Raw genomic sequence first — 14,076 nt, 5'->3', positions numbered from 1 at the left:
TGGGAATTTCAGCAGTTTGCTTCGTGCATTCAGTTTAACAGTATAAAGTTAAAGAGGTCAAACTTTATCATTCAGCTGAACTGCATCATAGACACTTATATTTAGCTGTTACTCTGTCCATGCTATAAATCCACATTCATGAATGAGAGGGTTTTTTTCTTGCAACTAGCCAGGTAACATTGTCTCATTTCAGAGGCAGCCAAAATTAGAATTTAAAATCATATTGTATATTTATATTTATTTAGAAGTTAAGCCCCTCCCCCATGTTTCACACCCTGTTTGTGACCTCAAAACACTGTTACTGCAGCACATGATTTGTGAACTAATGCATTTTGATGTTTGCATCACATGCAGCTCCATATGTTTGGCTTTTTCTGGCGTGGTAAACTTGCTCGGGAGCGCACCCGGTACAGTGTGGCGCAAGTTCCCGCAAAACATGAGTCATAGTAAAACATTGCAGTGACTTGTAGAAGCAAGTTTAAATGGCATGTCTGCTTTAGCAAATGTGTTTTTAACTCATGCTTTCTCATATTAACACTATCGTACGGTTTATGGCAGGGTTTAGAGTGGATACATTATTTAAAAAAGCAACAGAGCATGACCCTTTGAGCAGCGCTCTCTGTACAACATAATAAAACAATGTTTCATTCACACTCATCTGTTTTGGATAAAACTGAATGTGCTTTTGGTGCCACCCCATAGATTACCTTTAAATGTGAAATATGCAAGAAGCAACTAGGAAGCAATCATTTTGCAGAAATGTCGGCACATGCACGTTTTTCCAATAAGCCTGATCTGGAATAATCATTGGTAATTAAAGCAGGCTCACGGGCAGTGTAACGAGTTATTAGCTCTAAGAAGAGCAATAAACATGGATTATTCAGCCACATAGAAATAAAATACTGAACTGGGGAAAATCAATCCCTCAGCCTAGAGACGGAGAAGCAAGTAGATCAGAGAGCAAAGAGATGCAGATGCAGAGAGAAAATAAAGTTCACGAAAGGAATGGTTTGGAAGCAAAAGGATTTTCTTGGACCTGAACTTATAAACAAAGATAGAATAAGTAATATAAATGAACCTCCTGTTGAGAAACATGCACATATTTGTCTCTGACAACAGTAAGAGTCAGACAGAGAAAACAGCAGCATGTTGGAGGTGAAAGCTGGATTAAGCTCAAGATTCAAAAAAGAAATGCCGCAGAGCTTTTTTTAGAAGAAAGATATGCAGAGAGGAGAATTTCAAGACGTGACTCATCAGGAAGACTGATGAAATCGTGTTATGTTTCACAGGAGAAAGTTGTCTGCCAGTTTCCAGTCTGTCAGGGTCACTTTATACACTGGTTCAAGGCAGTGCGGATCAGCTGAGATTCTAGCACAATTAAGACAGTGTCTCTCTAGATGACTTGAGACAAACCTGCAGACTCCTCTTCTGTCACGGGTCTGTCACATTCCCTTCATTAAGAGTAGACGATTTTCACAATACACACACATTGGTTAGACTGTATTTTAAGGTGTCCTTGTTGTTATAATAGATTTAAGTACTATATGAGTAATATTAATTAACTAATGTACTTACGTAATGTATAGTTAGGGTTAGGATTAGTGTTTGGCTCAGGGTTACTTGCATGTAATTAAGCATAATTAATAGTTATCATAATAATAATTACATGCAAGATGACGTACATAAGATGATTCTCTTGCTGTCACTGTCAGGAACTTTTTGTTTTGCAGAAGGATGGCATTTTTAATGAACTTTCTTCAAAAAAGTAATGTATCAATACATAGATTTTTGGTTTGAATATTAGTATTGTGTGGTAACCGTTTTCTAAAAGGTTCTCGAGGCGTGCTGTATTGTGAATAAGTAATGGCACGGAGCAATTCACAATACAGCACGCCTCGAGTGCCTTATTGCTTACATAACTTGCTTTAGTGAGTTAATCAACACATCTAAATAAGTGGACTTATTTAAACCACATCATAAGATTATTAAACGGTTTAAAAGTGTGTTACTTAAGTATGTTAAGTGTGTTAAGAAATAGTCATGAATGTGTCTCTCTTTAAGTCACTTAAGTGTTGTTTTTGCTTTGATATTATATTATCTGCAAGTACAGTTTTCAAACAAATATACTTTTAAGATGAAGTACGCTACAAGCGCACATTACTACAATTAAGCGCACTTCTTGTGAGTTATGAAACGTATTCTCTTGCACAATCACAAGATGGCTTACATTGCCCACCTCTAAAAATGTATACTGCTTGAACATTATTTTGTAATTGTTTAATTCCTGTTTGCATCATTTTATAAAAGCAGGACAACAGCTTGGTATCCTCGACAGGAAAACATGACTGCTGTGTGAAGTGAAAATACTTACTCTGAGCTGTTACAATTGTCCGAATATACTCAGGAAATCAGTCTACACGGAGACGCAGTTATTCAAACTTTCACACACATGCACACAGACGTTTGCATGCATGCAACATACACAGATACGTATCACACTATTAGCAAAAAACGAATGCAGCACTAGTCTGCATGTTGTTTCAGAAAGATTACAACAGACTTAACCCTGTGCTGTTCATGCATATCACTCACAGATACATGCACATGCAAATATTTCTCTCAGCATGTCTAATCTCAACAATATAAGGCTGTATAGAGTACTGTCTGGCTCTGTTAGTGAGCCTGGGCCTCTGACATACATCACATACTGTCAGTTGGGGTAAACAGGAAGGCCATGGATTTAAGGTGTACTGGAATTTTAGGGATGTCTTCACTTAATTTCTACTAGGAGAAGGATGAGAGATGTGCATATGAGCAGGCACACACACACACACACACACACACACACAGTTTTAGATGAGAGCATTTGCATTTCTGGTTTAATAAAGCAGCATTGTGTTGCTGCTGAAAGACAGAAGCTGGGCAGAAAGAAAAGCAAGTCTTCCTGTCTGCTTGTTCAGTTCACCAGACTTGTACAGTAACCTCAGTGCAGCAGCAAGTAAGAGCAGATCGGTTTCAGTTTTAGTGTGGTTTGTTGGCATGACTTCACTAAAACTGTACTTGTGCTGCCCAAGTGTTTGTTGCATAGCTGTGTGCACTGACTAAATATCAGAAGTGCACATAAGTAATATTAACTGAAATAGATCTTTTTATCTCATTTGTACTGTGCTCTTAAAAATAAAGGTGCTTCACGATGCCATAGAAGAACCTTTAATGGTTTTATAAAGAACGTTTCACAAATGGTTCTTTGTGGCAAAAGAAGGTTTTTCAGATTATAAAAAAGGTTAGAAAGAGTTTTTTTTTTTTAAAGAACCTTTGACTGAATGGTTCTTTGTGGAACCAAAAAGTGGTTCTTCTATGGCATCGCTGTGAAGAACCTTTTAAGCACTTTTATTTGTGAAATAGTCACATAAACAGTAACTTCCGCCATTTGTTAAACTGTCAAACTGCTCCGTTTTCAGCACAACAGGAAGCATCTGCACTGAGATAGAACAACCAACCGAGAACATTCCCTCTTTCTTTCCTTCTCTCCCCCTTTCACACACACACACACACACACACACACACACACTGACAGACAGAGGGCCACGAGTTTCACAGAAGGTCACAAACATGTTAAATGTTATGAAGTGAAACTGGAATATGCAATAACAATCTGCTTTCCATTTAATTTACAGATCCACAAGTGAAAGCACAACGTCAGAGATGAGCAAAGGCTGAAAGTATGAACGGCAAACAAACTCACAAAAACAAACAAAAGATTAAAAATAAATAAATCAAGTAAATTACCTTCCTGTCTGAATGTTATTAGAGTTTATAGAGTTACCTATGCTAGATCGTCTGATCTTTCTAATTAAGCTCTGGCTAATTTGGTTCCTCAAACACTTCATGCATATTTTTCTGTTTATTACATAGGGCAGATTTATCAGTAGTTGAAACCAAAATTTGCAATGCAGTCACCACTCTCTCAAAAAAGTACGCCAAACAAACATGCACACCCACGATGTACATGCATTCATATACTATTCATGGCTCTGAATATATTTTTAGTGAGTGCAACTAAACTTATGAACACAATTCTTAAATTCTGATGGAAAAAAAAAAAAATATATATATATATATATATATATATATATATATATATATATTATTTTTTATTTTATATACTGCTTTTTAAAGTTGCTTTCTCTAGGCACTTCACACATAAAATGCAAAACACAGAAAAAAGAAACAATAGACCACAAAATAGACACCAGAAAAATGTGTGTGTGTGTGTGTGTGTGTGTGTGTGTGTGTGTGTGTGTGTGTGTGTGTGCGTGCGTGTGTGTGTGTGTGTGTGTGTGTGTGTGTGTGTGTGTGTGTGTGTGTGTGTGAATTAAAAGCTCTCCTGAAGCTTCTTATAATAGACTCTTGTTCACAATTATTTCCATTATTCATCATATCTATCTCCACTACATCACAGGCTTTATGTATTCATTTCAATGTCAAGAGATGTTTTTATTGCACTGAGCAATTCATGTTATTCACTCTGCGAAGCGGCTCTGCTGCCCGATTATCTTCCCACGTAAAGCCTGTGTTCTTACATCGCTTGAAAACAGCAACAATTTAGATAATTCCCGCAAGGGTCAAGAACACTTGGCACGGCAGACTGCACTTTTTACCAAGTTCTCCACATCTCCTGTGCCGCAACCGTGCACCGCCCGCAGACCAGCTGTCTCTGTTCAGACTCACACACAACTCTACAGCTAATGTGAAACTCCAGTGCAATCATAAATAATACGCTCTCAATGAGTAAAATCAGTTACACATCATTATTATTAGAGTCAAATTAATATTCAATAATAATAAACAAAATAAAATTCCAGAGACACACACACACAAACATACCCACAGTAGTATAAGTCTGTAAAAAGAGTACAGAGAGTGAGAGAGAATAAAAACACCTGCACATCCACATGAACAAACAAGTCTGCCACATTACAGAAAAGTCATTTTCTGCATCACAATGGCCTCTGCTGTGGTTAAAAACAGCCACAAACAAAAAGCAAGCTCATTTTCACTTACAGATGCAGCTACTTTTGTTCAAGAGTTTGAAACGATGATAATATGGAAAGGAAACGTGTAACTGTAACGAAGCATGAAATCAGATATTGAAAGACTGACTTTCAACACTTTCAACACCATTACAATGGACCAAAGTGCTTTACATGGTAGAAAGAAATCATTATATAAGTCATAAAAAGTATGATCATAAAAGCACATCAAACTAACAATTTGATAAAAGTATAAAAATACAATACACATTAACACACACAAAAAAAACAACAACCAATCATACAGCAAAAGCCTTAGAAAAAAGGAATATTTGGAGAAATGTAGCATCACATCACTTGCTCATCAATGGATGCTCTGCAGTGAATGGGTGCCGTCAGAATGAGAGTCCAAACAGCTGATAAAAACATCACAATAATCCACAAGTAATCCACACCACATGTCTTGAAAAGAGAAAAGCTGTGTGTTTGTAAGAAATAACTCCGTAATTAAGGTGTTTTTTATCTTCAAACTGTTGCTTCCTCCAGTGAAAAAGTCAATCTCCTGTTATTTCGCACATCAAAATCCATCCACATATTAGTTTAGAGCTGTTTTCATGAACTGTGCCTTATCTGTGCAGATTTCCCTCCTGATTCAGAAAAAAAAAAAAAAAACTTTAATTGAATCGTATTTTAGCTGGAAGAAATAGGTTTAAGTTAAAATGTCTTGATGATTTGTTTCTTACAAACACACAGCTTTTCTCTTCTCAAGACGTGGTGTGGATTACTTGTGGATTATTGTGGTGTTTTTATCAGCTGTTTGGACTCCCATTCTGACGGCACCCATTCACTGCAGAGCATCCAATGATGTGCAAGTGATGCAATGCAACATTTCTCCAAATCTGATGAAGAAACAAACTCATCTCCATCTTGGATTATCTCGAGGATGAGGAAACTTTCAGTGAATTTAAATGAATCATTGTGACTTTCTCAGTGTTTCAAATGATTGGCTTCTTACACGTTTATTCACAAGCATGGCAGTGTTAATCATAAACCTTGAGTTGGAAGAGAAGCATATAGAATCTTAGTTAGATATGTTTTATTTTGTCTTCTTGAAACCAGCTAACCCAGAGTTTGATGCCATTCCTCTAGCATAGAGTGCCTCTCACTTCTCTTTACGCTTGTTTCTTTTCCCACGACAGTGAGGAGCCACGCTCTAACTTTGACAGCAATGATGAAACATCCAATAACGATAGTGAGATTAATAGTATCACTGAGATAGGCATCATTAGTGTTGAGCTGTGTCTGAATGAAAGCTTCTGTGTGAATGCTGTTATTTCCTCCTCTAATGAGTGTTGTGTATCTAATTAGATCTGGACCTTTATTGCACAGAGTCATAACAGAGAAAGATGATGTATTCCATAGCTGAAGTTACTCTCTCGATTGGAGTCAGACTTCATTATGTTGGGTTAGAAATATCATTGAAGCCCTGAGCCTTCAGGACACACACTCTGCAGGAGAAACTGAAATATTCAAAACACCTCTGTCATAAAACACCGGACAAACACACACACACACACACACTTCGATTAAACCCCTGTGAGGATCAATAGTTCTGGGGTTCTGTCACCAAGCAACAGAAGCTTCAGAAAACAGCTGCTTACTGACGACAACTGCACACATCCAACACACAAACACTCGCAGGTCTGTGAGTGTTTCATGAGTGTTTTAATTGCATCAGAGACAAACTAGAAGAGCTCAGAAGCAATTTTAGTCACAACTTCTTTACACTTCCGCATTCCTTACAAGAAAGGTGTTAGAAATTCCAGGTTATATTCAGCTATTTCATTATCGATCACCACAATCCAGCGCAGTAGTTGCTTGAATTTGTTATGAGAAATGCTAGATAGGAAAAAATGCATTTAATTAATTTGCATGTGAGCGATAAGCTCAATGCTTGTACTTAAAATCGACATAAATGGAGGTTTTTATTGGTTCTCATATCTGTTCACGTCATCACATCTAAGTGCGGATATTTAACTTTGTAATTTATTTTAAATTACAAATTTTATTTTTACTTAATTTATTGTAAGTTAATAATACAATTTTCATTTGTATTTGGGTGACAAATAAGATTGTAAAGAAAATGAAATATCCTTCAAATGGGGTTTTAAATCACAATACCAAATTCTTGGAAATTTAGTTTTTTATTCATGATGGTTTCATAAGTTTTTGAAAAACTTTTACACCATTTTCAGGAAAAGTACAAATAAAATGCCTCTAAAAATGCCATGTGCTGTAAAAAACAACATGATAATCATTATTATTATTTAGTTTTTATGCATATTGTTCACAGTGAAAAGTATTGTAACAAATATATATATATATATATATATTTTTTTTTGGAGATAATAATTCATAAATATAGTTTTTGGGTAGTCAATCCACACGACATTTTATAAACATGGTTCAACCCCTACTTGGCCTTACTCATTAACTTGTGTTGATAAGCAGTGTATATGCTTTTCATTTTGTATTTCCTGAGGTTGAAGTGCGGCCATTTCTCTGCCTGGCCACATAAAAGCTGCTACATTATTTTTGCATAGTTGGTTGCACCACATGACATTTCATTGCACCACAAACTGTGTTTTCTTCTCCGCATGTGTGTAGACTTATCTCAAACTGACTTGGCAGAGCAATAATTTTAAAATGCACCATGGTCCACTTTGTAGATTATTTTGGACAAGAACACATTCATGTTTTTAGATAAAATGGTTATACCAGGATATAGTGCATTATTCTCAATTGGCAATCAGTGCAATCTTAATATTTTACAATAAACAACTTATGAGAGCTAAATTGATGGGTTTATGATGTCAAGTGTGTTCACTATATAGTTTTGTTTTAATATTCGCTTTGATACTTTTTTTAGCAAACTGACAAAACACTCTCATATAACAATTTTAACTGTTATATGAGATATATAATTTCATCAAACATTGTCATGCAATCTGTGGTTATACTTTATTTTAAGGTATCCTTGTTACAGTGTAATTATATATTTTTGTACAGAGTAATATTAATTAACTACATGTACTTACTATATGGTTAGGGTTAGAATTGAGGTTTGGCTTAAAGTAACTTGCATGTAATTAAGCATAATTGATAGCAAGTGCATGTAACATGTAACAAGAAAACATTAAAATAAAGTGTTACCCAATCATCTTATGTCCCATTGATGGCTATATTCAAGGGTGGATCATCCTTATGTTTCTTTCCCAAAACTTATTTAATTTGTCCAGGGACATTACAGGAATGTAACATTCATAAAACTCTATAATAAAAGTTAGCATACATTTTAATAGTGCATATCGAATGGTGGGTAAGTCATGAAGAGGAGAACACTACAAGTTCCAACAGAGAAAAATGCATTTATTAATTTCAACCCCAAACAACAGACCAAAAGTAAGCATTAAATAAAAAAACTAAAAGCGTTACAGCGGGTGGCAAAAATCCTAAACTAATAAACTAACACATCAAAGTAAACTACGTGAAGCCCAATGTACAGTATGTAACGTGACATCTTATCGTGCTCTCTCCTCAACAAGTGAACAAAGAGCACAGACACACTCCACACTCAAATCAAATAACAAAATTAAATACAAGGGGTGAAACGAAGAAGGAAACTGCTTTACTGTACATGTACTCAATACTTGGTAGGGGCTCCTTTTGCTTTAATTACTGCCTCAATTCGGCGTGACATGGGGGTGATCAGTTTGTGACACTGCTGAGGAGGTCTGGAAGCACGGGTTTCTTTGACAGTGGTCTTCAGCTCATCTGCATTGTTTGGTCTCTTGTTTCTCATTTTCCTCTTGACAATAGCCCATAGATTCTCTCTTGGGTTCAGGTCTGGTGAGTTTGCTGGCCAGTCAAGCACACCAACACCATGGTCATTTAACCAACTTTTGGTGCTTTTGGCAGTGTGGACAGGTGCCAAATCCTGATGGAAAATGAAATCAGCATCTTCAGAAAGCTGGTCAGCAGAAGGAAGCATGCTCCAAAATGTATTGGTAAACGCGTGCAGTGACTTTGGATTTAAAAAAAAACAACACATTGGACCAACACCAGCAGATGACATTGCACCCCAAATTATCACAGAATGTGGAAACTTAACACTGGAGTTCAAGCAACTTGTTTTTTTCAAATGAAATTCATAACTTGCTCTCATCTGAAAAGATGACTTTGGATCACTGGGCAACAGTCCATTTCTTCTTCTCCCTAGCTCAGGTAAGACGCCTCTGACGTTGTCTGTGGTTCAGGAGTGGCTTAACAAGAGGAATACGACAACTGTAGCCAAATTCCTTAACATGTCTATATGCCTTGACCCCAGCCTCAGTCCATTCCTTGTGAAGTTCACTCAAATTCTTGAATACATTTTTCTGACAATCCTCATAAGGCTGCGGTTCTCTCGGTTGGTTGTGCATCTTTTTCTACCACAGTTTTTCCTTCCATTCAACCTTATGTTAACATACTTGGATACAGCACTCTGAACAGCCAGCTTCTTTGGCAGTGAATGTTTGTGTTTTGAGTTGATTAGCTCAACATAGCAAGATACATGCAAACTCCATTGGTGACAGAATTGAGAAAAAAACCTGGATCTGTATCTGGGGCTCTAGTTGTCCTGGTCTCCGCTGTCTTTCAGGGATGTAGAGGTCCTTTCTAGGTGCTGATCCACCATCTGGTCTGGATACGTACTGGATCCGGGTGACTGCAGTGACCCTTTGATCTGGATACAGACTGGATCTGGTGGCTACGGTGACCTCGGAATGAGAGAGAAACAGACTAATATTAGCGTAGATGCCATTCTTCTAATGATGTAGCAATTACATCAGGTGAAATTACATTAAGTGTTCCCGGTTCTGGTTTTCCTAATTAATGCAGCCTAAAAATCCTTTAACGCATTTGAATAATAGAAATGTGTTAGTGTGTTATGTGAAAGCTAGATAAAGAGGTGGGTCTTTAATCTAGATTTAAACTGACAGAGTGTGTCTGCCTCCCGAACAATGTCAGGTAGGTTATTCCAGAGTTTAGGAGCTAAAATCTATACGATGTTTGATAGGGAGCCAGTGCAGTGTTGACAGGACCGGGCTAATATGGTCATACTTCCTGGTTCTAGTAAGAACTCTTGCTGCTGCATTTTGGACTAGCTGGAGTTTTGTTTATTAAGCGTGCAGAACAAACACCCAATAAAGCATTACAATAATCTAACCTTGAAGTCATGAACGCATGAATTAACGTTTCTGCATTTGACATTGAGAGCATACAGTGGGTGTTGCACTGCATCGGTCCTTGAGAAGCTCATCCATTAAAAAAGTGTCTCACATGGCTCTGGGGTGTGAACAAAGTCCTCCTGTAGTGAATCTGCGCTCACAGTTGTAAACAAAGCTGATCCAGGGGAATGACGTATGAGGTCAGTTTTGGTTAATTTTTCTTACAAAAACCCATCGATTTGCTACAGAAGGCCTTTGTTCACCCCGGGTGAGACACTTTTTTTTTTTTTATGGATGCGCTTTTTATTAAACTTCTCATGAGCCGATGCAGTGCAACACCCGCTGAGTGGCATCAAACAACTTTAAAGATCAAAGACTCTGACTGCATTGTATGAAAGAAGAAAGTCATAAACACCTAAGATGACTTCAAGGTGAGTAATTCATGGGCTAATTTTAATTTTGGGGTGACCTAACCTTTTAAGGCCTGCTGTTTAACGGCTAGTCAGTTAATAATAGGCTGTGAGCAGTTAGAGGAACTTGCCAAAATGTGCATCCATAGTCCACACAGAACACAAGTCAAAAGGACGTTTATCAGTTTCTCAGGATTTGTAGAGAGCAGTCCGACCATGGCTCGCGATTCAGGCCTTGAGTCAGTAGGGTTTTGTTTTTTTTGAGACAGAGAGTCTTACTGCGGCTCCTCTATTAAATCTATTATTCTCTTCTCTCTCTCTCTCTCTATGAGGGCTGTAATTGAAAGTGTCCGCCCACCTCTCTGCAGCAACACACACACACACACACACACACATTCCACCATACAATGAGATCCTATATAAAACACGCTTCATGTAGCTTAATGGAGGCTTGTGTGTGTGTGTGTGTGAGTGGCCATGCATAATTTCCCAAGATGCCTTATTTAAAGATCCACTACTGTCTACAGTGTTTTCTTTGTATTTTCGGTGGTTTCTGACAAACAGAGAACTGAGACTAAATTATTAGACAGACAGAGGAAATGGCTGGCTGGGTGTTTTCATTTTATATTTATATTTATTAATAATATAATATATTGTATGTTTCTCTCTATCATCCGTATTGTTCTGTGCATTTCATTCATGTGGAATTCTCTGTAGTGGAATATAATTTGTGTTTCCATATGGAGAGGTTGATCACAATGGGATCAGAGTTTGTTGCCATGGTTTCCTGCTGGCCACCTTGCTACGACTGCATGAGCATGTGTGTGTGTGTGTGTGTGTGTGTGTGTGTGTGTTGTATCAATACAGGAAAGCATAGTGAGAGATAAGTGTGTGTGTTGTATGAAGGATAGACTGTGGTTTGGTACTTGTATGACCATTTCTATTTTAGGATGTGCTAACTTGAGGCTTTTTGTTTTCTGAAGAGGTCAGTTCCTTGGCAGTCTGAAACTCATTATGACATTTATGTGTGTGTGCGCATTATGTTGAATGAGTTTATCACTCGGGACATTTGGTTCGTCTGTCATCCGGTCACTAATATCTCAGAAATAATGTCGTAATCAGCGGCTTGTTTGGTCAAAGATCAAAAAGCCTTTTAAACACACACAAACACAAGCAATCAAACAAACAACACATTGTTCTACAGCATCAGCAGCTCTTTTATATTTTGTCTCAATGAAAATATTAATAAAATATACTGAAGAATAGCATATACTGAAGTTCAAACTGAATGTAATGTTTTTGACACTTAATTGCATGCTAATTGCAAATGAATGAATGCAGTCCACTTAAGTAGGACACAAGTACATTTCATATGTAATTTCATAAGTCTGTTGTAATTGAAATTTGAACGCTGAATGTACTACTAAACTAAAATATACTTTAATGTAATTTCTAATTAAACTTATTTTAAATGTTGTAATTACGCATTTCTAAGGCTGAAGTTGTAATTTAGTACATTTAAAATAATTATTATTGCAAAGTGCACTTTTTAAATGTCTACATGCATTTGAGATGTCTGTTTCTTAAAGGGGGGGGTGAAATGCTATTTCATGCATACTGAGTTTTTTACACTATTAAAGAGTTGGATTCCCATGCTAAACATGGACAAAGTTTCAAAAACGTTGTACGTTTGTACGTTTGAAGGAGTATTTTTGTTCCCAAAATACTCCTTCCGGTTTGTCACAAGTTTCGGAAAGTTTTTTTCGAGTATGGCTCGAATTTCCTTATATGGGTCCTAAGGGCACTTCTGCCGGAAGAGGGCAAGACAACCCTGCACAGATTGCCAAAAAAAAACAGCATGAAGGGACCAGTGGATTGAGTTTATTTTTACAGAGCATCAACGGAGTTGTGCAAGTGTTTTTGTTTGTTCCCTGCATTTCAAAGATGCTTGTTTTACAAACAAGGCCCAGTTTGACGACGGATTTGCGTATCGTTTATTTCTTAAGGATAATGCAATCCCATCGAAAAAGGGTCAAGATCGTGTGTTGGAACCGCATGCGGTGAGTAAAACTGCTTCAAATATCTCTGTCTCCTTGTTAGTGCGTCCCCTCCCATGCCGGAGACCCGGGTTCGAGCCCCGCTCGGAGCGAGTCGTTGCTGCTGCTGCTCTCGTTCAGTTTTAGCCTCTGGATCTGATTCTGGATCATAAATAAACGGCTGAATCTGACTGTAAGCCATGGTTTGTTTTGGATGATGGTTTTTCCCTCACGGTGTCACAGCTTCCACATGCTCTCAACGCAAAAACCTACTGGCGCTCGTGATTCTTTAGCTCCGCCCACACGTCACGCCTCCAGGCGCTCGTGTTTTTCCGGGAAAAATCGGTACAGACTATCTTTCTCTTATGAATATAATAAAACTAAAGACTTTTTGGAGTTATGAAGGATGCAGAACTACTCTATAGGTACTCAAGATTAACAGGATATTGAGTGAAAACGAGCATTTCACCCCCCGTTTTAAGTGCACTTAAGTGACCTCACGTTGTGTCAATCATGTGTACACACTGCCTCCGAAACTTTGGTCCGACATACAACAAATCGGATCAGGTTCTATTGTCTGCGTTTTCGCATCTGTAGCATGCATTTCGATAGGAAAGGATGGTGAATACGAAAAAACTGAAAAACGCATGCGTACATTTCGGTCTCGGTGTGCAAAAACCTTCAAAATAAATTGAATCTGCAAGTACAGTTTTGTTCAATTTATACATTTGAAGTACACTATAAACGGCACTATAAAAAATTTTAAGTGTTAAGACACTTGAGTACACTTAAGACACTTAAGTACTCTTTTTAAGTACACTTAAGTGGCCTTTTATGCCATTAATACTAAATTAACTGCAAATACTAAATACGTATACTTTTATTTTTTATGTACTTTTAAGATACGAAGTATACAAGTGCACATTCAATACTACTAAGCGCACTTCTTTTTCACAAGGATGTTCAATGTGATCTTCTCCTTACAGTAACAATCTCTATTGACAGACAAAAGAGAAGAGGAAGATCACTGGAGGAGAAGAGAAAGACAGAAGGCTGTTAGAAAGCAAAGATAGAGGAAGAAAAACAGAGATATGATGGATCCGTTACCTATGGATTCAGGAACAGTGGACGAGTTGGTGGACTTCTGCATACAATCCTTTGGTGAGTCTGTAAAGATACAGTCCTACACAGTAGATGAAGAAGTTTGGCTGGAACATTTAGCCTGATGAATTAGAGCAGTTGAGAAGCAGAAGTTATTGCTGCGGATCTACAGAAATGGTGAGTCGGCAAACAATAAGAATGCTTTTTATGAACAAAGCTTACCTGGTAA

At 37.4% G+C, this 14,076-nt stretch overlaps 1 protein-coding gene across 2 annotated transcripts in view; it reads left to right on the top strand.

The window, feature by feature from the left end:
• Positions 1 to 14,076, top strand: part of LOC113051726 (RAS guanyl-releasing protein 2-like) — a 28,312-nt gene that overhangs the window by 1,146 nt on the left and 13,090 nt on the right. The window contains exon 2 of one of the 2 annotated variants that reach the window (XM_026215718.1): positions 13,733 to 13,907. In XM_026215718.1, the coding sequence (XP_026071503.1) occupies positions 13,838 to 13,907 (70 nt within the window). In that variant the 5' untranslated portion in view covers positions 13,733 to 13,837. The remainder of the gene's footprint in view (positions 1 to 13,732; positions 13,908 to 14,076) is intronic. The other variant, XM_026215717.1, reaches the window with a different exon arrangement.

Source organism: Carassius auratus, chromosome 32 (assembly GCF_003368295.1).
Source record: "Carassius auratus strain Wakin chromosome 32, ASM336829v1, whole genome shotgun sequence".
Lineage (NCBI taxonomy): Eukaryota > Metazoa > Chordata > Actinopteri > Cypriniformes > Cyprinidae > Carassius > Carassius auratus.
This window is presented reverse-complemented; position numbering and strand designations above follow the sequence as displayed.